The sequence below is a fragment of the Linepithema humile genome, chromosome 7 (genome assembly GCF_040581485.1).
Source record: "Linepithema humile isolate Giens D197 chromosome 7, Lhum_UNIL_v1.0, whole genome shotgun sequence".
Lineage (NCBI taxonomy): Eukaryota > Metazoa > Arthropoda > Insecta > Hymenoptera > Formicidae > Linepithema > Linepithema humile.
The window spans coordinates 20,119,963-20,147,328 of NC_090134.1; the positions used below are offsets into that span (position 1 = coordinate 20,119,963).

At 41.1% G+C, this 27,366-nt stretch overlaps 1 protein-coding gene across 7 annotated transcripts in view; it reads left to right on the plus strand.

Moving 5' to 3' along the window:
- Positions 1-27,366, plus strand: part of Sox102F (transcription factor Sox102F) — a 220,619-nt gene that overhangs the window by 165,326 nt on the left and 27,927 nt on the right. For 6 of the 7 annotated variants that reach the window (XM_067359230.1, XM_067359227.1, XM_067359231.1 and 3 more), the window contains 2 exons: positions 19,573-20,313; positions 25,415-25,634. In XM_067359230.1, coding sequence (XP_067215331.1) covers positions 19,580-20,313; positions 25,415-25,634 — 954 coding nt within the window. In that variant the 5' untranslated portion in view covers positions 19,573-19,579. Of the gene's footprint in view, positions 1-3,506; positions 4,275-19,572; positions 20,314-25,414; positions 25,635-27,366 lie in introns of those variants that run through there. The other variant, XM_012360553.2, reaches the window with a different exon arrangement.

Consider the following 27,366-nt stretch of genomic DNA (forward strand, 5'->3'; position numbering starts at 1 on the left):
GTATTATCATAAAGAGCACATAATGAAATCCAGAGTTTAAAAGTATATATATGTAATTTTTTTTTATCTTTTAGTTGTAAGTTTCGATGGCACTGTAATGACTTCGTCATATTACATATTTATTTTATCATATTACATATGATGTTTTTTTTTTACATTTTATTAGTGAAAATAATTTATAAAAATTAATCAATTAAAAATTTAAATCAGCTCCGATTGTTTTTCTGATAGAAATAATTTTTCTGGTCAGTCTTGAGACGATTATCTATTTTTTTATCGTGTTAGGAAACTATCATGCAAAGTAATTGCGAGAACCGGAGTAATTGACGTTAAACCGCAATCGATCTTAATTGAGAGGAAAAGAAGATCGATTTGCGGTCTGACGCGGAAAGGGTCAGACGGGGTGCAGCGGATGGACAAATTACGCGGTCCCAACGAAGTGCGTTCGCGGGGATGGTAAGAGTCTCGAATTAAGGGTGCGCTGGGGCACCGAGAATACGAAGAAAGAGGGTGAAGAGTGACGGGGGGGGGGGATGGAAAAACATGAAAGAGATACGACCGAATTCTGTCCTTGTGCTTTTTTCTCTGCGAATAATAGTCGAGGGTTGCGAGCAACATGTGCACATAAAACGGACAGCAAAAAAAGAATCGGAAATTATATCAAATTAAAAATTATTTAAGAAAATAAGGAAAATCCATCATAAAGGCGATGTCTTAATTTTCGAGTCGTTTTTTCTAATGTGTGATTTATTTGTTGACTTCGACGCGATACGAGTACGACTTAATCGTAACCAAGACAGCAAGAGTTATGAAGTTTATTAAACGGGGAAAAATCAATAAAGAAATTAATCAAATAGATTTACAATATATCGTGATGAATATTTAACAGATAGATATTTCTTAGACTAAAGCAGTGCGAGAAATATGAGATTTATGTGCACATATATTTAAACGATATGTGAAACGACTAACTTAATGGTGTTTTAGATATTATGACTTACCCGACGTATATACGTGCAAATCAGTTATCAATATTTATGATAACAAAATTAGTAGATAGAGAAATTTATTTATCGCTTCGAGCATTGACTCTTCTCAATCAATCAACAACTCTATATACATAATGTTATGAATATAAATCGTAAATAAGGTACAATTCGCATAAGAAATTAATTTTTTCTTCGCAACTTTCGAAACATCATCATTCACAGATGAAATTATTAATAACAGAATTATGAATATCTATTCATAATCAATTCTGTTGTCAATTCAACACGATGGCGTTTGATGCCGGCCGTATTTGCATTGTTACGCAAAAGCGGCAAAGGTGTGGATCACCCCGATTTGGATCGACTCGAAGATTTCTACCTGGGTGAAAGCTCGGCAGGAGCAAGCGCCGGTTTACCGTGAAAGACCCGGTACGGGGATGTGGGCGGATAGCCCGGCGACAACAATGTGCATTGTGATTTGCGCGGGTGTGCCTTGCGCCCCATTGGTCGATTCTCACCACCTCCACGAGCCCGTGCTCGAGGCGTAAGCGAGCCCGTCGGCAGGGGGTTGCACCGCCTCCGAGTTGAACAATACACAATGCGCGTAGCGAACCACCTGAAGCCGACATTGTCGCGCAACAGCGACTTCGCGGCTCGATGATTTTTGCGTCATGATTCGAATCTCATTTGCTCTTTTCATGCTGCGTTATTTAGGGGTGAAAATTTGACTCTGCATTAACATGCTGCTGATAATATAAAATTTTTACTTACTTTGAACAAACGAATTTAATTAGAGAACACCATATTGTCAACAACATATTTTATAACAATGTAACGAGACAGTAATTGATTATATTCAATTTTGCAAAATTTTAAAAATTATCTTGTGATTATATCTCTACTTATAAATTACAATATTTATTTTTTCATCTTGTTGAGAAACGATAATTTTATTCATAATTTAAAAGATAATTATACGAAGATTTAAATTAATACTGAATCGCTATTGATCTTAATTTAAAGGAAAATCACATTGCCTAATGCAAAAGTCTAATGCAAAAAAAGATTAACAGAGCTAGCATATGTAAATTCTCAATTTTCAATTTTTTTATGTATATATCTCAAGAAGAGTTACGAGTTTTATCCGACTTTAATTGCTGACAGTGATCTGTATTGAGACAAATACAGAACCTGGATGGAAATATCAATTATATTGATAAATATTTGAAAGTCGAAAATATTACGTAAAGTATTCCATCGACTTGGAGTTTAACATATTATTTTTATTTTTTCCGATTCATTATTTCAACAAAATTAAATAAATTTAAAGTAAAGGAAAATATATCGCACAAAATCTACGGAGCTATAAATTTTATAAAAACTATTTCCAATTAAAACGCAATGTACATTTTGCAGTGATAAATGCCGTTTATGTCTGATCGATTGTCGCTATGAGACGCTATGCGTTACATAACAATACCGACAGCTAGCGCAATTCGGCGATCCCTTCACGATGCGGTGCATCCATCGAGTTCTGCTCCGGCGTTGCACGTAGCGACGCGTTGCACCGTATATTCTTCTACTCCACGTGACGCGTTAATCTCGTTCTCCACCCGCTTGTCCCCATTGAGCAATGAAACCAGTAGGGGTAGGTAAGGGGGTAAAAAGGGGAGACCAGCACAAACCAGCGCGTAGCTGTCCGTTCGCTGCGCTTACTACTACGCCCAGCTATACGTGTTGGCAGTGCCTTAGAACGTCGGGCTAGAGGAAAGAAGCGGGGGCAGGTGGTACACCGGTAGATTCTAACAACCGCGCTCACACAGGCGAGCGGAGTTCCGAACCGTCGCGGGCGTCAGTGTACGCGGCTACGTCGACAAAGACGACGAGGACGAGGACGTCGGCGAGGACAACGTCGGGGAGTTCGTGGCGGTGGTGGTTGGTGTAGTGGTGGAGGTAGTAGTGACAACTGTGGTGGAGGTGGTAGCGGCGGCAGTGGCGGGTAAAGCGCGCTTCGGCGTGGGTGTCGGAGAAAGGAGGCGGTGACTAGCCCGAAAAGAGGCGTGGTGTGCGTGGCGGGGCTCGTGTCGTGTACAAGCGTCGAGGCGCCTGCACGGCAAGCAGTACGACGAAGTGGTGACGAGAAAACGAGCAGGAGAAACAGAGAGAGGGAGAACGAGAACAAGAGCGATAGGAAACAAGAGGAGTGAGCGAGAGGCTCGATAGCGTGTCCCGCTTGGTGGGACAGAGGGAGACCGGTAACAAAAGCGAAGGAGAAAGAGAGAGAACGCGTCACAGTAAGAGGGGGCGAGAAAGGGCGCGAGCAGGACAAGAGAACAGTAGCGGGGCGCGAAAGTGGTGCGGCGCGCGGGCGCCAAAGCGCCGCCGCCGCCGCCGTCGCCGCCGCCGCCGCCGCCGCCGCCGCCGCCGCCGCCAGGCAGCGCCTTCCGAATCTCATCCCGGTCGGTCCTCGGGGGCTTCAGTCAGTCAGCCGACGCTCCGAGACGCGGTGATTATTTCCATTGTATGCTCGCCGTTCTCCCGGGGGGGAGGGGGGGTTTCCCACCGCACTCGCGCGCGTTACCTCGCTCCCTCTTCCATCTTCCGCGTAATCTCTCTTTCTCTCGCTCTCGGACTCTCCGCCGCCGCTCTCTCGCGCGCGCTATGCCCGAGCAGCCTCCGTGCGCCTCCTTCTCGCCCCCACTGACGCGGATCCACTGACGCGCCGCGAGGCCGCTGAAGTCTCTCCACCGTGCTGCAGAGCGCCTCGTAGCTCGCGGCAGTGGTACGCGAAGCGGAGTGTCGCGTCGTTATCGTGATCAGGGTATCGTTACAGCTGTTCTCCGCGCGACTCGGCGACCTTACCGCTTGTTCGCGCCCACGCGCGTGCACCGTTCACTCGCGATTGAAGGTGTTGAAGTGCGCGATCGCGGTACTGACGGCGACGCGATCGAGTCATGAGATAACGCGGACGCACCGGTGTTACTCCGTTTTGGTGAACGCGATCACACGATCGTCCCGCAGTCGCGAACGACGCGAGAGTGTGAGCTACCGAGCTCGCACATTTTCGCGCATTGTGAGCTAATCGAGTGCTGAGAGAACCCGGTCGATTTCCGACAGAGCGTGTCTGATCGTCGCGCGAGCTGTCAATCTCTCTGGTTTGTCAGTGACGGTTTTATTCATTGTGCGAAGGTGCGTTTTTTGATACGTGACAAGTGTTGCGTCAATGGCAACGGGGTAGTCCAGGCTACCAGCACGCGGCCAGGATGATATGAGCACGCTTGGCAGGTGAGTGATCTAAGCTCGCGTGTCTGTAGATTGGAACACGTGGTTTTCGATGCGTGATCTGGAAACAGCGATGAGATTACCAGATATTCAGCACAAACATATGTAAATGTATCAAAGGTCTAATTGCAAGTTAAACTGTGATTTAAACGTTTCTCCGCGACGCTTACCGATCGTTAAAATTTATACGGATTGCTGAAACATTACGAGTACACATTGTGAGAATTAAAGAATATTTCACAACAATTTTTTGCCAACTTCGAAAATTTATTATAGTTGACGTTGAGATAAAATATAAAAAAACTTTTGGCATTATGTACAATTAAGATCATATTTTATAAAAGTAAACCGGCAAGCCGAATTTAATTAAGTATTACGGTATGTTAATGCTTTTACATGACAGATTGAGATTTATAAACTTGTAATTATTGTAATTTGAGGACTTTGAATTTATATGAATGTTTGAAAGATTACGAAGACTACAAACGATAAGTCACTAAAATTTTTCGCTGACTACGGTTTTATGTTAATATATAATATAAAATAACAATATAATTTAATCAGAAATGATTTGGTATCATACGCAACGAGCGAAACGGCACGCACGCGTGCCTATAGAATGTAAATTACGAGCTGTCGTACGCGTACGTATGCGAATCTACCGATGCGACGATCGGGACGCTCCGTCGATCGCAGTCTTCGTATCAGGACTCGGCGCGATTCTTGAAACGCGAAATTGCGCTTACTCGAACTGCAACGATCACGCTTATACAAGTCCTCGCCGGCGTGAAGTAATTGGAGTCACGTCATGACATTGTATCTTCGCGATACGCGACCGCCGACGTGATAGCGCGCGAGGGCTAAAGCGTGTGCGTAACGCGTGTATCGCTGTGTGTGGATGCATGCGTGTGAGCCGTGCTCAGACGACCGGGTACAGGCGTGCACACACGGGGCCATGTGTTCGACACGAGAAACAGAGCCGGCACGAAACGGAAGGCCGACGAGACAGAGCGAGATGAGCGAGGGTTGAGAGGAGGGAGCGTGCTCTCTACGCATCTGACCCAGTGACCCTCCCTGTTGTCCCCCTCTATCTCCCTGCTTCTCTATGGGGTTCCAACTGCTCTCGGCAGGCTTCCCTCTATCGCGGTAATATCCTGCATGCACGATCCCTCTCGAAATTCGGCGACGAATTCCTTCTTTCCTTCGCGCGAGCGACGCGAAGAAGGACAACCACTTGATGCCCGGCTCGATCAATTGGAGCACGCGGCGCGTATGGTGTAAAACCTGTCAGTCTCGGAACGATAAATCAAAAGTTTTTTTTTTTTTTGATTAGGCGTGTAGAAAATGGATATCATAGAGCCGGATTCGACGTGGCCGGCAAGGGTGTCTCAATCAATAATATTTACACAAAGATTTGTTCCTATTAATGTTGTAATATCCAGAGTGATATAACGAGGCATCACAAGTGAACTGTATAATTAATCTCTATCGCTTATTATTTCATCACGGAAATGTTACTCGAATGTAGCACTAAAGTGGAACATGATTCCGCAATTTGTATCCCAATATCAGCAAGTATCGCGAATCGGTTATATAAGGCAAGAAAGCAATTGGGGATTGCGTTTTGCGGATACACGCGTACAATGTCTCGTTAATCAACGTTTTTCGCTTAAACAACCCTCCCGAGTACGGCTTGAATTACGCGTCGGGTTGCTGAGTACGCGTCCGCGCGGCAAAAGTATCGAATTATCTCGGGCACGGTGTGATAATAAGCGCGAGCATACACGGATTCCCGGAGGACACGTCCGTCGCGGAATTGATGCACGGCTACGTGTACACATTTGCGTAACAAGAGCGCGTATCGCCAAACGATATGGAATTGAGAAACGACGATATTGATTTAATACGCGAATGTCTATCGCTCGAGGTATTTACTTGATTTTTAATCGATTTTTATGGAGCATCGCACAGTCTTATTTCGGTTTTGAAAACAATTTTATGAATAAAATTATGAATTACATTTGTAAAATACGATCGACATTTTAACATTTTTTATCACCGAGGCTATTTAAATTTATCAGCTCATGAACGGTCTCTAAAAAAACCTCAAGTGAAAGCTGACTAAATGCGAAAGCAAATTAAAATATATACATAATTAATATTTGTGAGCTTTTGAAGGATTTCAGCGAAGTTAATGTGACGAGTATCTCGTTCCACGAAAACGAGACTTTAAAAGACATCGAATTTTTTAACGCGTTTGTATATTAGTAAAAAAGAGTGACGGTACATTGTTTATTGAATACATTTCGGTTAAAGAATTCATTAATTACAAGAACGCCCCCCCCCCCCCCCCGGTGTCTTAAAATAGATGAAGCATTAAAAAAATGTGTGCACTGTGTACTCATTATGCTGAGAGTATTCATCAGCATGGAATTCATAAAATTTCGCGTCTTTGAGGAGATAATTAAAATGGTGATACAATGTACACGCCCACAAAAGCTCTTTATGCGACTAAAGGTGCAGCACGACTATTATATACTTCCTGCTATAATAAATTATTTCAGATACACAAGCTGAAGCTTACATCCCCTTATAAACTATGAAAACGACGTGTATTATAGCGCACCGCGCTCAACAGCATTGTCCGCGTGATAATGCATGCGATATCTATCGCGGTATTTTATTAAAGCCAATTACTATTAAGTATCTTCAGTTACTAAATCTAGCTCCTCAATTTGTATCCGTGCATTTAGCGCGCTGTAAATTTCAAATACCGGCACGATCCCGGATGATATATGTAGACAACCTTATAATTGTGCATGACAGCAGTCTCTGCGAATGAATTCGGGAATGCGTGCGTAAGCTCAACAATAGAAATATACTGCACGCTTTGATTGCGTCATTAACTGCGTCTTAGTTGCATTACATGCGAGACAAAGCATGATTCTAAAGTGTCAAAACACGAGCCGGTCGAGTTCCGACATTCCGACACACTGGCGAAAAAGATAGCCGGGTTCGCGCGTTAGCGCTATATCGATAAAAGCGTGAGTAGCCAGCATGTTGTACAATCTCTAACAATGTAAACGACACCAATAAAATCTCGATAGCTAGAATGCGCGGTTTCAAGCCTTCCAAATGCAAATAAACTAATGTACGTTATCGAAATGTAACAGGTATAATCGCAGGTTGTGATTTTTAAAACGCAAGATTAATTATTTGTCAAATATCACCAAAAAGTGGCACAGTCATGTATTTTACGGCGAAAAATTATATTTAAGAGTAAAAAATTATATCTAGCTGTATGGATGAAAAATTATATTTAATATTACGAAATTTTTACGTATTTACGTGCCGATCTCTTCTCGACAACTGATATCTCTAAACTTATATTAAATTGCACGTATGTATTACGTCGTTTTATGTGGATTTTTGTAATTGCAAACGACATCGTACTTTGATCGATCTAACAAACGCCAGGATGTGAAAATGCATTCGGAAAAAAATCTTCGTACATCAGTGCGATTGCACTAATGTATGTTATCGAAATATCCGCTGAGGTCAAGGTCGGCATTGACAAATCATTAAAATGATAATCTGAAATCAATACGAACATTAATGCTTTCTCTTCGTATGGATTTCCTCGCATGAGCCGGATTTCTCCATCGACAAGTGGTCTCATTTCTATGCGACGCTCATCGTCGAAAAACAGTCAGAGGCAATCAGAGAACTTGAAAAACCTCGCGTTTTGTAATCTAATGCTAGGATGCATATTAATTTATCGATAAAACGATAGTAAACGCGAATAAGACGCAATGAATCAGATCACTCAGAGATTACAGATTGCTAATTGGCGAACGCATGCATAATCGTGTACAACCGTTCATAGAAACGTTCTGGACTTCTAATTCTCATAAAATCGCTACAAAATAACGGACGATAGTGAACTATAAACATCAGATGTTCGAGCCTAACAACTCTCTTAGAATTTCATGAGGTATGATTTCACAATATTACATTAACCATGAGTTTAATCAATGGTAATAATAGCAATAACGTTGTATATATTATACTATAAAGTTTTTACTAACATCAATAGTTACGACCAAATTTACGTGAAAACGTACTTATTATCATTTTTACAGTATAATTTTTTTTTTATTAATAGTTCCATATTTTTTGTTTATTTGCATAGCTTTATAAATGATACAAAATATCTACATTTTTTACTTTTTGCTTTTCCTCGGATTTAAATTTCAAATGTCCCTACGCGCTGATAGTTCGCAATTACATTCATTTCCACATATTTTCTGTATATCTGTAGAATTGTTTAATTAGCAGAAGCTCTGAGGTTGAAAAAGAAACTGGCGCAAGAATGAACGATAACAAATTATCCCGTCATAATGATACACATTTCTGTTTATACTAACCGCGACACTTGGTAACAAGATTCTTTTCAAGGCCTGAGAGCGCGCACGAGCATCACTATATGAATTTTTTTAAATAAGTGTCAAGTAGGTGAAAATGCAACCGCGCAGGTGTAATTCTTAAAATGTCATATAATATTTTTTTTCGTGGAATGTAATTATAGACAAAAGTGAGTATTAAAGCCACTTTGCGTTCATCTCACCGCGTTCCATTTGTTAATCACGATAGGCTGCTGCAATAGAAGATTACGGCAATCGATCTCGCAATATATAATAATGTATAACACGTCATTTTCCATGCCATATTATAATGCTAATCGAACGAGTCGAGAGGAGACGCCCATTGTGGAAGCGATTGATCATTAGATATCAGGTCACTTTTCTAATTGTAGGATTTCCGCGTGATATTTTTTTCCCGCATTGCTCTAAACAAGTTGGATATTATGTGAGTAATTAAATTTTTTTTTAAAAGCTTAAGAAATCTACTGAGATCTCGTTATCTTTCGGAGCGTTATAAAATCTGGATGTATAAATTTCTAGTACTATAAAAATTAATTCTAATACTATTAAAATTCTCTTTAAGAGGAAAAATTTATTTAGTACTTATTACTAAAATTTTCTAGTATATTTATTCGAATAGGAAAATTGCAGAATATGCGACAAAAAGAATAGAAATAAGCAAACATGATTGTTGCACAAGCGTTGATTTTTATTTGGAAGTTGGAAGCACTTCGAAGAACCGATCTTGAATTGCGCGATGCGGGGGTCCGCCTCGCTATTCGCAAACCACACAATGCCTGTACCCCGTCGCGGAGAACAACGCGAGTTCACGGCGCGGCGGGATTCATCAGGGCAGATGAATAGGCGGCAGATAGCCGAAGTACTCGGGCATCGCGCTATCGCGTGTGCAGCCTCCCGCGCGCATAGGTCCGCGCGTACATCGCGCGCTTTGTTCGTGATGTATGGAAGCCCGGTTACGCGTTCGTTTGAGTCCGGGGATGGCGAGCCTCGCGTCGAGATACGAGCGCGTAACGTACACGTGGGTATCCCTCTCTTGGTGCGTTTTCGGATGGTGCGCGTACTCTACCGAATTCTCTCGTTTCCTCCACACCCGGCCTTCCTCCCCCTCATACTCGCCCCTCTTGGGGTCTCTGCGTTCCTCTCTCGAAAGAGCGTGCTTTTCCTCATGCAAGCTAGTGTATGTGACGGTCGGAGCGTGGCGGGCGGTTGCGGAGGATTCTAACGCGTTCCAGATGCTGCGTGCTTTGTTCCCATCGACGCGCGCTCTCGCGCGACGCCTGCGGCCGTCTTTTTCTCTTCTTCGTTCTCTCTTCTTTCTCTTTGAAACAAAAATTCTCATGGAGGTACGGCGTTCATTTACATCGGGCAGCCGTAAGTTTTACTTTTAACACTAAGCCGTACGAATAAATTTATAAAATTAATGCTCAATAGCTAATCTCTTAATGCGCAATTGTGACAAAGTGGATCGCGGATTCTTCTCGGGGATATTTTATTCTTATTACGGAAGCTAAATTATTACTTTTCATGTTAATCTCTCAAATCTGCTTAGCAAAGAGATATATGCGGTGCACAAATTTTCCAAATGTCACCATTTTTTGCTGGTTTTATAAACACAGTCGCGGTTATTTAACTCTAGACGACTATTTGTGTCTTTTGTCTACTTTAGTGGGCGTCCCACGGAGCGCCAAATAAATTCCTTTTCTTCTTCTTCTCTCTCTCATCTAGCCGATTCTTTCTCTCTCGATCTCGTTTATCAGTCTTCCCTTCTGGTTCCTCTCTCGAGGCGATACGTGCATACGCGCGTGCACCGCGTGTAACACGCTCCTTTTCCTCTCTCTAACGAACTCCGTTATAACGCGAAGGAGGAGGATCGAGGAAGCGATCTAAGGTCCGAGCAACTTGACACTGAACACATGGCTCCACTTCTCCTTAAACCCACACTCGGTCAGAAGACAACCCCCTACCCCACCCTCACCCCCCAATTTCTATCCGTTTGCTTCTCTCTCGTCCTCCAGCGTGTCTCATTCTTTCCCTCCTTCTCTCTGTTCCTTTCTTTTTTTGTCCGTCTCTTTTCGAAGTTCTTTCTTGATCAATCACACGCTCGTGGTCCACATGGATTTAATCTTCGACGAGTTATTTAGTCATGCCGATTGTATCGTTGGAATGAGAAACGACTTTTTTAAATGTTAGATAGTAAAGTTAGATAGTAAAAGCATCATTGTTACTTTCGGCACAAAAATTGCGCATTCAATATTTGTTTACAAAATTACTTATTTCATACTTAAATTATCTTGTACAACATGCGTATCGAGAAGTTGTACCTAAAGCAATTGTAAACTTCCGGAAATATTTCTTATCGCGGCATTGCAAAAGCGTGCAGTGACAGTTATTTGTTTGTGCAACGGGGTTAATTCGCGATATATACATAATAAGCAGATAGTAAGATTCCGCGCCTCGCGGAAACGAGGGAAAAGCACGGAGTGACTGTCACATCGGTGAAAGGTCGATCTTATTTGCAAGTATCCGCTCTTCCTGGGATTACGTGTTATCAACAGGCGTCGAGTATTTTTTTCATTGGCGCCTAACTCCACGAGCAGCTGATTGCTGTAACACATCTGATGTGTGCGCTCCGATCAGCGAGTCTCGCGAACTAAACGTTCGTTTCTTTTGATCTCGTTTCTCTCCGTGACCAAGTTCAGTGGTACGCCATCGCCACTCTCGTAATCAAGTTACGAGGATATTAATCACGACGGCTCGATGCGCCGTATCTGCAGATTAATAATCCGACTTCGCTTTCGTTCATTGATTCGCTTTGGTAGGCAGAATAGAAGCCGGCATTTTGTTTCTAGAATTGTAAAAAATAAAAATCGAGAAATAAATCGTTTAAATTTATATATTTTAGTGATCTATGTTTCCACCAACATCTTCTATTGCATTTTACGTGATAAAGAAAATAAGAAATTTGTTAAAAACAAACATGAGCATGGATCATATGTCTTGCGAACACACGAATATTTGCGGTCTCTTAGATATTTACATTAAATCGTTGTGCGATAAGGTGTTTGTCTTTGATTTGTTGTTTTGATTCATTATGTGCGATTAATAATAATGATTCACGGTGTTATGATTTTGCTCGATTTCTTCGAAATGAATTCTAATCTGCATTTTAGATAACTGCTCTGGACTTTCGAAACATATTTGAGCGCGAAAGATTCCTTAACGAATGTAAATACGATCTTTTCTTGGTCAACATTTTATATTTGTAATGTGCCGTTAAAATTTTATATAAGTGAAAAATTGTCAGAGAAATTATACATGCACATCTCTTTGAATTTATCATAATAATTATTTGTTTTTATAAATAGAATTTTTAACTTTTTGTCGTATTTATTCTTAAAATTTTCCGTTCAAATATTCTTTCCACGAGTCCATTTTCTTAGTTTTACCAGGTGTAGAGTTTTATATTACCATACTTCAGAACGGAAGCCACGAATCCTGTAGATAAAAGCGCGCATCGCGTGAGAGAAGTGGTAAAAAAAAAAATTCGCGGCGAGAGGCGATGCTAAGAGGCGGCGGCAGTGGAAAAGAGAGGCTCCGGAAATAGTAAGAAGGGCTAGAGCGACCGCGAGGTCGGGAGGCAGACCCCTCTCTCTCTCTCTTTCTCTTTCTCTTTCTCTCTCTCGACTTCCCTGGGTTTCGCTGATAACGTATTCTAGGTAGAAGGAAGAAGAAGAAGAAGAAGAGACCGACGGAAGATTGCTTTTACAGCGCGGCCGACGCGCTGTGTGACGCGACGTACGGCGGGGCGAGGCGGGTGTAACGTTGTCGGTTTCTATGAATGTGTTCCAGCCTAGTCCGCAACTTGCGCTCTGCTTTGCGTCGCGACGCAAAGAAGAGCGAGAGAATTGCGCGCACGGAGGACCCGACTACTCCCGGGACAGCTACTACTCCGGTGGGTGACGGTGGGCCGTGTGCGGCATCCGCGCGTTACGTTGCGCGCGGGTGGGTGCGGTCCGCGCCCGCTCATACATAAACAAGAGATCGGCCGAGAGGCAGCATCAAAAGAAGGGACGCCGGTACCGGGACTCCATTATTATTATGTAGAGCGTATCCCACGGTGGCCCTATAAAGAATACTAACGACACGGCGCTTTCTCTCACCGTGTCCAAGGTTTTTCTCGACTCCTCCGAGATCACTGATCGCGATCGGTTGAGAAAAGGGGGAATAACTATCGATACTGGAAATTTTCTCAAGACTCTTCTTTCTTCGCTATTTAGATACATTTCAGCAGGCATATTAATTTGTTGATATGGTGCACCGACGATATCTTACGAAAAGTATCAATCAATTAGTCGTCTTATTTTTCTTAATCTTATTTTTCTTCAAATTTTCTGGAGAAAACATTTTTATGGTTCAGATCGTAAATATTTATTTAGTCTGCGCACAGTGATGTAATACCGATGTTGAAATTCGCAGAATATTATAGTGTGCTATCGTCGTGTCAATGTGTTTGTGTGCGACACGAATTGTGTGATAATCTAGTGTCATTTTTATGACGAAAGTTTGCGCATTAAATATGTGGCAGGATGTATCTCTCTTGTGTTTGTATGTATCTCTCTTGCGACAGTATGTATCTCTCTTCCGAAAATGTATGAAAAGCAGATAATGAGAAAAAGAAGACGGAGAGTCGTACATTAATGGTCTCTTATCGCCATTGTACGTCTCAGCCAAGGCTCGCGGGCTAGTGGTATAAAATTAGTCAATAGCGCGTATCTTCTTTCTTCGCCGTATCGTATAATCAGCGCTGGACGACTTAATTATAATGTTCTCGATGCTGGCCGTCCCTCCACGAAAAGCAGATATAATGAGTTTTTATACACCACGACGCGTAATTACTGCCTGCCTTCTTTTGTCTGCTTCTGTGTTTAATGAGAAATAAATACTTCGACTGATAATCAATTACATTCAATTCATCTTTTATACGCGAATCATGCCACTAAATAATTGCGTAGTTCATTGAATCGTTGTAACATCCGTTGTGTAAATTTCTTATACTTTTCTTATTATAAAATGCAGTTTTGTAATACATCGAACGGGTAGTACAAGCATCACAATCAGTTCTTAACTGATCGACATTGTTTTTAAATGCAGCTCTTTTATATAAGCATTTAATTATCTGAACTTTGCATGCTTCCAACCTTTTTCACATCGTAAAATATAATTAGATTTACACGGCATTTTTTTATTTAGTCTGAAATTATACAATACAAATTTAATTAAGTTTTATTACTATTATTATTACATCCATTATTATTACGAAAATGATCGTAATAAAAATCTTGATTACATTATTTCATTCAGTGTGTCGGCTAAGGCATTTCATTCTCCAGAAATCTCTTCAGCTGTTTCTCACACTGGATCACCACGAACCAGATTCTTCGTTCGTCCTATTTGCGTGCGTGCTGACGGAAGTCGTAGCTTGCGGTATCGGGCCAACTTTCCCACCCCGGCGTTGAAACGCCACCCCTGGTTTGCTACTTGAGCCCGAACAGATGCCACATCCCCGAAAAAAACTAGGCTTCTATTGTGCCACTAATAGAAAGTCAAGCGTTGGCTTATACGTTTATACTCGTCAACGCACGTGTTGCTATGTGAATATACGTGCCATTATAACTGTTATTTGTAAAGACGGTCCGATTGGTCACGCGATATGCGTGAAAGAAACCACAAAATGGTCGTAAGTTTTTTTATCCCATTTAGAAAACAAGTGCACTATAAATAAACTAAATTGAACTTTAGACACTGTAACATCAATATAAAAAAAATTTCTAGTGCAGAAATATTCTAAGAGTGTTATCAAAACGTTATCAAACGTTATTATATATATATAAGCTTTTCTAGAAAATGCAGTGTTGAAAAATACACGTAAGTCGTTATTTAAAACTAAGATAACATTAACGAATTAACACATGAACTACTATTGCGTCGGTACATTTTTCCGCTCACCGAAATCCGGTCAACAACATTACAAATCTATTTCCTATCAGTTTTTCTACTCGCAGATAAAATGTATTAAAATGTACTTCTGGCAGAATAATAAGAGTAAATTTGCATTTATACAAAAAATATTTTATTTGAATTATAATATTTTAACTGAAAAGATATATTTTATAAAGATAAAAATTTATACGAATTCGGAGTATTTCATGATATAAAGATTATCGTGAATAATTTTAAATGCAGTCGTAATAAATATTGATTTCAATAATATTTTATATGAAGTAAATGTAAAGTGGAATGTTTTTTTCAATAAGTATTGCGATTGGATATGCATTATAATGAGAGACGTACAGACGTAGATAATTGTATCGAGTTCTTCGGTGAGCTTACAACATGTCTAGAATGGCGTAATTTTACGACCTGCACGATAGTCGTTACAGTTAGATTAATTGCTGTGGTTATTGAGTAATCTTTATATTTGGATTGTGTCATCGAGACTTGATTGTTACAGTGTAACATTATATATCAAGAATTTAGATTGTTACCACATCATAACTTATGCATCGTAATTATAAAGAGGAATTATTTGAATTAATGTGGATAAGAGAAATATTGTTGCAGCATGGAGTTTTCTGTTGCTGATCCGTTCACTTTATCAGCAATTTTTCACGATAATAAAAGTCGTGATATATTAGAATTTAATTGAAGCTCGATTCCAGAAGTCATCAATGATAGAATTATCATTGATTTATAATAATCGCAACACGCGCAGCGCAAAATCACTGCAGCACCCGAAAGAGAGAGAAAGAGAGAGAAAATTTGTTTGCGTAATTACTCATCTTACGAACTTAATGAATCAGTATCTGAATGAATGGATGTTGCGTGGGTGCGAGAGAGAGTGCGTACTTAAAGCGTCCCCCGCGAGGGAAAGATTCGCCCGTCAATTTATCTCGAATACGAACTTGTGTACAACATTTATCGATATCGACCCGTTATCGTCAAACATAATACGCGGGATTCGCGTATCCGGAATATGTATATACATATGTGTTTTTATGCGCGAACTTTGAACTACAAATTCGAGCAACTCTTTTCTGGACGTTTGTTACAAGTTTTTCGAAGCGTTTCAAAAATACATATCTTTATTCCTGAACTTCCGATCATTATGTACATTATGCAAATAATTTTTTTCCCTTTCGGATATTGAATTCGACGCGCGCGATGATAGCTATTCGCAGGAGAAACCCACCACCCGCGCGTTCCTGCACTGTCACCGGAGTTGATGATCTCTCGCTATCCTCGTCTGTGATTTCAGTCGGCCGGACACGATGGCATCTGGCGGTTAAAAATATTTCTTCCGCGGACGTGCCGCAGAGGCGCGCGCTTTTTGTTCGGTCTCCTCGGGAGAGGCGCGGATATAGTCGCGAATCTGTGCGCTTCGCAAAGTAATTATGCCGGGCGGGAAGTCTAGGGACAGAAATACTTCGCGTACCGAGAGCGCGGTGAGCGTTTGCGCCGCAACAACGGTGAGCCGCGACGACACGACGACGACGACGACGACGACGACGAGCGGCGCGCGTTGCGTGTGTATACGTGAACGCGTACAATGTCGACGCGTAGACAATAGAAATAGAAAAGTGACGCGATATACTCGGGGTATATTCGGGAAGAGAGAGGTACAGGAAGGGAGAGCAACGGACTCTCAAGCGAGATTTCTTCGCCCGATCGCCGTACACTGACTGATTTGCGACGACTGACAATTGTGACCTATGAGATTGTTATCTGGCACATCATACGTCGCTGTGCCGTAAACATATCTTTGCTAAATATGCGCCATGTTATTTGTTTCACAAGCGTGCCAAGCTTAATTTTAATTTGGAAGATTGGTAAAAATACAAAAGCATGTATCTTCTTTTTTTAGAAATTCATATTTTAAGATGTTACAGTATTACACAATTTTTTATCAAAACACAGAGTGCTTTTTATTTGTTTGAAAAAAAAATGGAATTTTGACTTTACACCTTTTTATCACAATGGCTTACGGTATGATAATTAACGATAATTCATAATTTTTGCATTTTGAAGAGAACAAAGAAATATTAAATTCTTTATAAAATTTTCGATCACATTGCAGATGAGCAATTCGGCGCTCCCTGGCTTTATCGCATCTGTGGGGTCATACAATGAACGATGGACTTTCGACTAATCGTAAAACGACTAGTCTTCTTCCCGATTGAATGGGACGCGTGTCTCGTCGAAATTTGATGACCCGCGTATTCCGATTTATTGTACTTGGATCTTTGTATGATCGTGTGTATGGCGCTGCTCTGGTCGAGACATCACGCTCGCGACACATGCGCTCGTAGTAAACAGAGCACGTGGTCTTTGGCGAGCCCCAATCCGCCGCGATTTGCGATTCGCGCGAAGGCACGTGTGCACCCGCATCGCCAAGCGGCCGCACGCGTATGCGTAATTCCCTCGCGGGCATATCTCGCGCGAGCTCCCGCAAAAGTGCAAAAAGTGCATCGAAGATGTATGCAACAATTATTATGCCGACAATAATCGCCATTGCACACACATTGTAATACCCGCACACTTGGCGCAGTACATTATCAGCGCCCCCACTATTTTTCTCGTTTGTGATTTGCATAATAGGCGGTAATATGTATCGAGTGCGGAGCAGATATATCAACATAATAATTCTGATTTTTTCGATACCGCGCCTATTGATGAGATAATTCGATACGCAAGAATTAAAAACGGTATTATACTCTGTTTTTCCTTCTTTTTTTTTAATTTTGTGCATAATAACAATTTTATATATACTTTTTTTTAAGACACGATTTGAGATAGATTCGTGCATAAATAATAGAATTAATGCTGAGAATTAAATATTAATATTGATGAGAAAATATTAATATTGACATTGATCTGTCTGCAAAGATTTGATCGATCTATATCGCGGATTGAGGAATCATAGATTCCGACACCGTTACGCAACACGTTTCTCACACAAATATTATCTTTATCTTCACAAATATTATCTTTGTCAAAAACTGACTCGCGGAAACAAGAACCGAACTATCTTTAAATAAGACAATTTTATTTTAAGGAGACTATTTTTTTCGTAATATATATTAATGGTTAAAAATATTAATATTGTTCAAGACGTTAATTTGGCTCCCGGAGATTAAATGATGGATAATCCAAATCAACACATACAATTATAGATACCGTTTATATTTGATCTGAAGGATTAATGTTCGGAATCAATCTTTGATCGATCAATCTGCATATATTGTGGGGGTGGATTGCTCGCATAACTCTCGGATGATCTTTACGCAACGCATTATATAAATATTATCTTTATCCTTGCGATACAGTTAGCAGCGTCGAAAACGATGACCGATGACAGTCTCACTGTCATTATTTATTTCATAACTTTACTATACATTGCTCTCGTGTTCCGAGAAGATGCGCGCGACATTCTCAGCGTCGTAAATCGTTCTCCATTATGTGACTAACAAATGTCCGTGTAACGCGCAGCAATAAATCACCCCTTGTAATTATATACATCACAGAGGGACGATTTCGTACGCAAAGTGACATATAAAGCGCGCTTTCTCGAGTTGAAAAGTCGTTTACGCTTAAAAGTTATTACCTCTGACGTATAATGTTATATGCACTTCCATTTTGCATGTCAATCGTGCAGTTTAAAAATATAGGTCAAATGCGCTAATGAAAGATATCATCGATGCGCCGTATAAAATGCACGATTTTGTTATAAGAGGAATTAATGCAAATTTTACTTGCTCAACACGCGATATACGGCATTAATTTGAAGACTTTATTTTGAAAAAAAATGGCTTGAAAAATAACCCGTAAATCGGGGATTCAAAGTCGTTAATTTCTTCCAACAGGCAAATTATTTTCCTCGGACACGAAATCGCTTTCGCGACGTCTGCGCGCCGCTCGAAATGCGGTGAAGGTTCGTCCCGCTTTTCATCGAATGCCGATCGACAAAACCGCGTGTCGCGGTCGTTCCTGACCTCGCAACCTCGCTCGCGTTTGCAAAGCGAAAGATAATCGGCTAACGTTAGCCGTCTCTCTTTCTTTCGTTTGCCGCGTCTCCCGCGCGTGCTCGGTCACTCGATTAATGGAATCTCGTTCGATTAATGGAAAGATTGTTGCGACACGCCAGCGAGTGCAACAATAATTCTCGCACGATAATTGCGCCTCGCGCCCGGTTATGTAAGTTTCGTTCCTCAACTTGTCCGCTCGCAGATATCGACGACGGCGGCGGCGACGCCGCCGCCACGCCGGGAGACGGCCGGCCGATCGCGCGATTTGGATTTAGATTTGGTAATTTGTAGACGGAAATGAATGGACGAACTTGGGCTAGTCCGTGTCTAAATTAACTCCGCGCCAGATGGCAGATAGTTTAGACGCCGCGCCCGCCGGGGTCGTTCGGGTGACGTAAGGAGTGATGTCGCTTCGTCGATCGCTCGCATGATCTTCCATCTGAAGATGCTGAAGTTTAACTCTTTTTTTGCGCTGTCAACAAACAAGATAAATCATATAAAGGCTTTATACGAATAAATTTTGATCATTTGGACGATCTCTTCGTGATATATAAAAAAAAAGCGAGCTGTATCATCAAGCGTCTAAAACATATTTAAAGATCGGCATTTTTCAACGCCGATTCAATCCTCCCCCGCCCTTGCTCCCCATGTACAGGTGTATAACCCAATCGAGCAGCGGTTATACACGCGACGCAAAACAAAAAAAAAAAAAAGGAAGAACAGCGAAAAGACAAAAAGAAACTCAAGCAGTCTCTCGTTACGCTTGTGTTGCAGACTGAGGATGTCCTCAAAGAGGAAGTCGCCACCAACGAAGCTATCGGAGGGCGGGGGCGGTGCGGGTACAGTGGCAGGCGCCAACGAGGAGGAGGAGGACACCTCGCCGGTGGCCGGTTCCGGTGGCGAGGCAGCCGTCGTCGTCGGTGAGGAGGGTGCCGCCACCCCCGTCGACATCGAGGAGTGCTATTCCCATCAGAGAGGCGGCGAGTGCGAGTCGTCCGGCTGTTCGTCGCCGGCGACGACCAGCGAGCCGGATCTGCGCGACTCGCCGTCGCCCTCGTTGAATTCCCTGCGTACAGCCAAGCGGCAGAGGCTGCTGTTCCTATCGAGCCAGGAGACCCTCGCGCCTTACCACCACCCCCATCATCATCACCATCACCACCACCATCACCATCACCACACGAACACGTCGTCGTCGTCGGGCGGTGTATTGGAACCGGTGAGTTCCTCGGAGTGCGGCTCGCCACCTACCCTCCTCTCCGTCGACTCCTACTACCCTCATCATCCTCATCACAACAACAACAATAACACCGTCACGCAAAACAACAATAACAACAACAACAACAACAACGGCAGCGGCACCGTCGCCGCGGGCAGCAAGAGATCCATGGACGACGTTCTCAAAAGATTAACGTGCAAGATGAACAGCGAGTCCTTGTCTATCCAGGACGACACCACCAATACCAGGCGGACGTCACCGCCGCTGTCTTCCACACCAACTGGCCACAATGCGCATAGGTTAGTCCAGGTGATATCAAATACTAAGATAGAAAATTGGGCAAACGGAGCTCTTGTACGGAGCTTCGTTCTATTTCAAATTGTCCGAAATGGGACAATTAAAAAAAAGAATTTATTACTTGATTTTAATGAACGAAAGTAAAATTAATTCAGTAGTTCTTTTGCAAAATATTCGAATAATAGTTAATTTGCTCGCGTATGATCTATGATATCTAATAAAAAATATTCTCATAGTTATTTTTATTGGAATAAATACGAAAAATGCTTTTGGAATTTTCGGTGCTGTTTAATGGATCTTTCTAATTGTCACTTTAGGATTCGTGGCCCTCTTTCGCTTAATATTGGTCTGATTGCTATTAATGCGGTCAGGAAGTATCTGCTGAATGGTAGGAAATGAGAGCAGTTCACTGTCGAGAACTTCTTCCCATTTTCCCGATCGTTCCGACTCCGCGACGATTAATGTGTTGCAGATTCCGCGTCTCTCTCGATAATCGTCTCTCTTACGCAACTTGTGTATGCTATTTTAATTATTCTATGTCGACATTGTAAAACATTGTAACAGTGCACTATGGCCAATATCACACTGTTGCAATATCTGCAGTATAATGCGCCACCGTGTCGCCGAGGTTATCATATCTCTCCCACTTACATAACTGATTAATATAGTATAATGGCAAATCGGAGGCACAGATGTAGGTTTTTACAAGTTACGAATGAATTTTTGCTTGTGAAACTTGGTTGAAGGCTGTAATTGAAGCATACAAATATTTATTTGATTTTTATCTTGCTTTTATAATGAGGTATTAATTGCGATGCTATTGCAAATATCGTTGTTTATCGGCCAGATATCTCGATATCACGGTTAGTGATCAAAATCACAGTAAAATTTAACATATGTAGCGCTGATGTTATTTCAGCAATTTAATAGCAAGATTTAGTAATTTAATAGCATACTAATTTTTACTCGGTGAGAATTTTGATACATTTTTAATTAAATAAATATATATCTTAAAAAATATTAGTTAAAATTTCTCTATAAAAATAATTAAATCAATGAAAATTTAATGTTTAGAAAAACTCTTGAGGAGAAAAAACCTTCGAATTTCGTCTGTAGAATCATTGATATTTTTACGAATATAGCTTACTATGTGACATTTCATATTCTTCATCATCCGATGTTATCACCGGAAATTAGACCGGCAGCTATAATTTTGTTTCCTGAAAGAAAAGACCACTGTGTCGTTTCTTGCTTCAATATTCTCAAGGCCTAGTATCTCGAATACGGTAACACATGCAGCTAATGAACAGGCAGGGCTTAAAAGGGACTATTGTCCCGAAACCATGAGGTCAACCTAGCGGTCTTTTGAAACTGATCTCTATTACCATACATTCAGTTGACAATAACCAGTAGCCCAAGAACAACAGAAAGAAGTATAATGAATGCGGTAAAACATAGTTCAATGGCCGCTATCAAATAAAAGAAATTAATTTCTGCAATCTACCGATAACTAAATAATTTTATTTTCTATTTCATTACATTAAAAATTAACAATTTTTAATAATCGTTTTATTTTTTAATTTCCGAAAAAGTTTATATTAACTTAATTGTGGAACGATTATATGTTTCTCGTTGATTTTAAAAGTTTTTTAACGCATAACGAAGAATATTTTTATTTTCCATCGGAACGGATAGTTTATTTTAGCCAACTCTGCAATACTTAAATTATGCATTACGTATCCCGAAAAAATCTGCAACATGTGTGCAAATGAATAAAACAATCGTTTGCCTTTCAAACGATTGCTTTGCATCAATAATATCGTAATTGCTCTACATAGATAATCAGATCTGTCAATGAATTGATTCATTGTGTCGAGGTAATGACGATATCGCATAATTTTTATTTCCCATTTTACTAGAAAATTGCTCATACAATATACTAGTCGTACAAAGTTGAAAATACAAGTATAAACTGTTTGCGCGTAGCTAATTGCGATCCTTGGTGTGTTATAGACGATCGCACGATAACGCTGCTATAAATTTACGCGTGCTTTTTGTTTCCTCTTTATGCCGCAATACTATCGATACATGCATTTTTTTTTATCGCGATATTGGATCTAGGAATAGATAATTTAAGTGTTTATGCAAATTGTTTGTGGCACAGTCACAAATTATAACACACTTCCTATTTTCCGTTTCTGTTTTCGCAGCCACTGAGCTGTCATTAATGACACAAAAAAAAAAAAAAAAAAAAAATACGTATCTAGTCCGCTATTACGACATCAGATTTGCGTGGAATAATACGTGACAAAATTACACGGAAAATAACAATGTAATAGCGGAATTCTCTGCAAAAAGTGTCTTCCCTCGAGCTACATAATGTGCAACGCAATGTCTTACGTTGTCGTGGAGTCATTGAAAGTAAACGAGTGAGCTTGGCAACGTGGAGAAGCGGTAGCACAGAACTGTGCCAGTCTGCTGCCCACATCGAGTAGACGGCGGGCCAAAATTCTTCAAAAATTCAGCCAACAGTACAACTTGCACTTACGTTGACGTCCACCTTCTTTTTGGAGCGCGTTCAACTTGACTTCGCGTATCGAAATAACATGGATTCGATTTAAAAATATACGGCCAACGGCTCACGATGTTGTTATCACGATATAATTGTACAGTATCCGCGCGCAAACACTTAATACCATTCGATTCGTTTCCGGGATAATTTCATCAATTTATTCTACGAACGCACTAGAGACGTGAATCATTAACAGATTAATTTTCTATTCAGTTCGCGCGAAGATAACTCCGATGTCAAGGGTTAAGAACCCGGCGCGGCCAAGTACATAGTGTATCAAATTCGCTCAAATTTGCTCCCGAACATTCGGACGTACAGACAGCTGTAACAACATTATTATATAAAGCGTCTCAAATCCGTACGTCATATATGCACTACTGACGTATCGCGTGCGAATCGTATTATGAGCGCGCGCAAAGCATTCGGAGATACGAGTGACTAGCGAGTAGAGTTATAGGGTGGACAGAAATATCGAGCATTACATTAAGCTCTCAGCTACTCTAAATATAGTCGGTATTGGATAAAAATCCGTGGAATAACCGTCGCATTATGAACTGGCGATAACTTCGATACATAAAAACCCTCTGATATTTTGGGCGATGGAGAGATAAAAATTTTCATCGACAGTCAGTTTAATAGTGTAACGCTGTTAAAACGCGGATAACCGACCAAAGTTATAAAAATGCAGGCTGAATTTTTGGAAAGTCAGAATATGGAAATGCAGCGGTTATATATGCAAATGCATTATTAAACTTATTGAGTTTTATTCAATAGATCATAAAATAGATGCGTTCTATTTTGTGAATTAAAATTTTTTTAAATCGGGTAAAAAGATTGATAGATAAATAATTTAGCAATTTATATGCGCATTACAGGATAATAGTTTAATAATCGAATGATTGGCATTTCTAGACATCTAATTATCAATATCTATATTTAATAATATGAGCCGTATAATTTTGATGAATTTACTACTATAAATCGAACGAGTCTTCCATGAAGATCTCACATGTGAGTCTTGGCGATGCAAGGTGCGAAAATCTCTTTATTCTTATTGACTTTATCTACGATCCATGTGCCGTCAATTTATCATACATTCGCGCATCCGCTAGCCTACGTACATAAAAACACGTTTGTGTGTGTGTGTGTGTGTAGAGAGTAACACAAAAGAGACGAGGCGACCATTTATCTTGGCTCGCGCATGAAATTAAGCCCTTCGAGTGTCTTAGCGTGCGATAATAATAACAGGGGAAAATCTTTCTTCTTATTTCTGAAGGCAGCAAGCACGAACGAAATCCGTCGCCGAGTCATATCATTATCAGGCTAAAGAAAGTCCGCGTGGAATTAAAGCCTTTCGCGAAGCCGGATGCGCGCTTTCGCTAACTGCCGACTGAATAAGAGAGTTAAACGCTCGGAAAGTATTCAAATAATACACTCTGTTTAATTTCAACGAAGTACTTATCTCTCAAACTAAGTAAAGGTTCAGTTCTTATATTCTATATGTTTTTCATTTAAACGCATGAAACCGGAAACAAAATTATAAAAATAATATGATCTGACATAATGTTGCAATATTGCTCTTAGCTTTGTCGCTTCACATCATTTATGTATATCGTAATCGTAACATTAATCGTTGACCCTGTGAAGAGCTGTGCTGAAGCCCGCTGAGTGATGCTGGCCTATATTTCGCGTAGTGTGAGCTTTCTTCATAGTCAACGTCGTCACCCTCGTCGTCCTCGCTCGCACAGACTTTGTCCGAGCGGTGGCCGCCCAGGCGTTGCACAATAAGCCTGTATCACTTATTCGCGGTCCATTTTCTCCGACATAAAGGCGCACAAGCTCGAGGCTGGTTCCGGGCGGGTGCTCGAGGGCCGGGAAACGGACGGAGGGAACAGGGGGGGATTGATGCGTCCCATCATGGACGCAAACACTCGCTTCGCCCGTGATTGCGCGGCCGCGGCTCATCTATTATTCACCTGGCTTCCAGCATCGCGTACACGACCGCTACCATCCGGTTTCAACCTAATGCATTGGAGGCTGTCTTTCTCTCGCCCTAGGAACGTCTTTTCATCGACGTATATTTCTGCTCGACAGCGTTTTTAAAAATTTTTTTTTTATTTAAAAAATTGTAATTATATCGACGATAAAAAATTATATATAATTTGTTACTAATAATAATAATAAATACATATGTTAAAACATAATTGCTTTTGATAAGACATATAATTGGCTTTTAATAATGATAAATAATTATTTACTATACATTTATTATATATAAAGCAGAAAAGTTTTATTAAATATAAAATTAAATTTATAGATACGGCAAGTTTTTATCGTAAGCATTGTTGTCGCCATACTTCGGCTTTTATCTTAGATTATAGTATTAAATCTTTTTATATGTATTCGTCATGCTTATTTTAATTATACTTTTCAAGCAGTTGAATTTTTGAGAAGCTTTAAAAAGCAAATTTCTATCTCTCTCCTTTCGTTATTGAACGAAATTGACCGTGATTCAATTACGTGTGTTACAGTGGAGGTACGACCACCGTGGCAAATAACGTGGCTCTCTCACCCCCGGATGCCGGAAGGATACCAAACACGGACGCGCAGGTACAACAGGACGGCGTAGCGGCCCTTCATAGGGTCCTATGCGCCGAGAGTTTCGCCGAGAAGGAGCGTCAACTATCGGAGATGATCCTACAGCTGCAATTGATCAGAGAGCAATTGCTGCAACAACAGGATCAGTCAAAGGTAAGCAATTTTCCGTTTATGACACTCGCATAGGCATCATAAACATTAGATTATTATAAAACTATACATATATCAAATATCTCGGATTTTTTCGGATTTTTTGCAAAATTTAAAATTAATTTTAACATCGAAGCATCGAAATAGATTCTGCTATAATAAATTTCGATTATAAGCGACCAAAAATTTAAGAATGATTAAAAATTAAACTACAGGAAAATGCAAAGGGGTAATCAAACTGTTCAAGAAAATAGAAAAGTCCTGCGGAATCTGAGATATCAAATATATTATTAGGAAATGCGTTTGAAGTAGGAAGTAGAGGATTGGAATGACAGAAAAGTCGCGTATTATGATAGGTAACGATAAAATTCTAGTGTACTGTGACAGGTGCATGATTCGATCAACTTGTCCAATTACGTCATACTACGCGAGATATCTTTTACGGCCAATGGGAGAAAAAAAAAGAATGCGTATCGTGCGCGGCCATAACGGTGACGAAATAGAGAACGACAGATCGAACTGTGTGTCTCAATAAATCGCCAGTTAATGCATGTTGATTGACGAGGGAAAGTGCATCGATTACCGTGGCATTATAATTACGCGGTTGAATCGCGGTCGTGCAGATATCACAAGCAACAGCAGAAAAATGAAAAACCCGAGTTTCCTCGACGCGATGATTGGTATGCCGTTACGACCAGTTTCCGTTTAAAAAGACAGATAAATCGCACGATAAAGTATGCACGACCGGCGACTCGACTAGAGAATTGTAGAATAATTGATAATGTTTCGCGCCGCTATGCCACTCTACGAATAATTTAAAAAAATCCACGCGCGTTCCCGCGCTATCGGAATGTTATGCCGTATTCTTCCGCTTAAAAGCATCTCCGCGATGTTTCTTGACAATAACGTCGAGACCTCTCTTCGCGATATTACCGTACTAATAGCGGCGAGTCCATTGCACCTCCGCGAGTAACAGTACACCTTTGATGCGCCTGCATCACGCCAGAGCGCAATTCGCGACCGCGCCGTCAGACGCGAGCGTCGAGGCACAATGAGATCTCATTGAAATCGCTCCGGCCTGTATCGGATTCGATGAACGCGTCGAGAGATTAGTATCGCGGCGATGACTCGCGATGCATCGCGCGGCCTCAGAAAGCGCGGGTCATCGCGTGGCCGTGCCGCAACCACGCCGTGCGGCCACCGCCGCTCGAAGAAATCGCGGGAGACCGGAGGAACCTGTCTGCCCGCAAAAATGCGAGCGCGTGCAGATAATGCCTGACGTGTATTACCGTTATTATGCCAGTCATTTACGTGCTGTGGAAACGATGTTTCTTCCCCGATGTCCCGCTAAATTCACCCGCCGGCGAAATTCTACGAATGCATTCGCGTAAATGTCCGTCATGTACGCACGGCAGGTAGAGAGGCCCACATATCTGAACATTAATATACGGAATTCGGGAGCGGTAACAACATCCGTGGCGTATAAGCATCACGAGATATTCTTCAGATCCCGCGGGCGGTCTGTCGCGATTCACAAGAAAGAACACGACGTCAAGTGCTGACACATTTTCAATTACATCAATATGCAAGCGAAAGAAGCAGAGATGCATACAATTCGCTTTCGAGTGACATGTACCATTGCATTTCATTATTGAAATTATTGCTTTTCTTTCTTTACGATAAATTGCCGTTTATCCTGATAAGTGAATATCGATTTTTTTAATACGAAATTTAC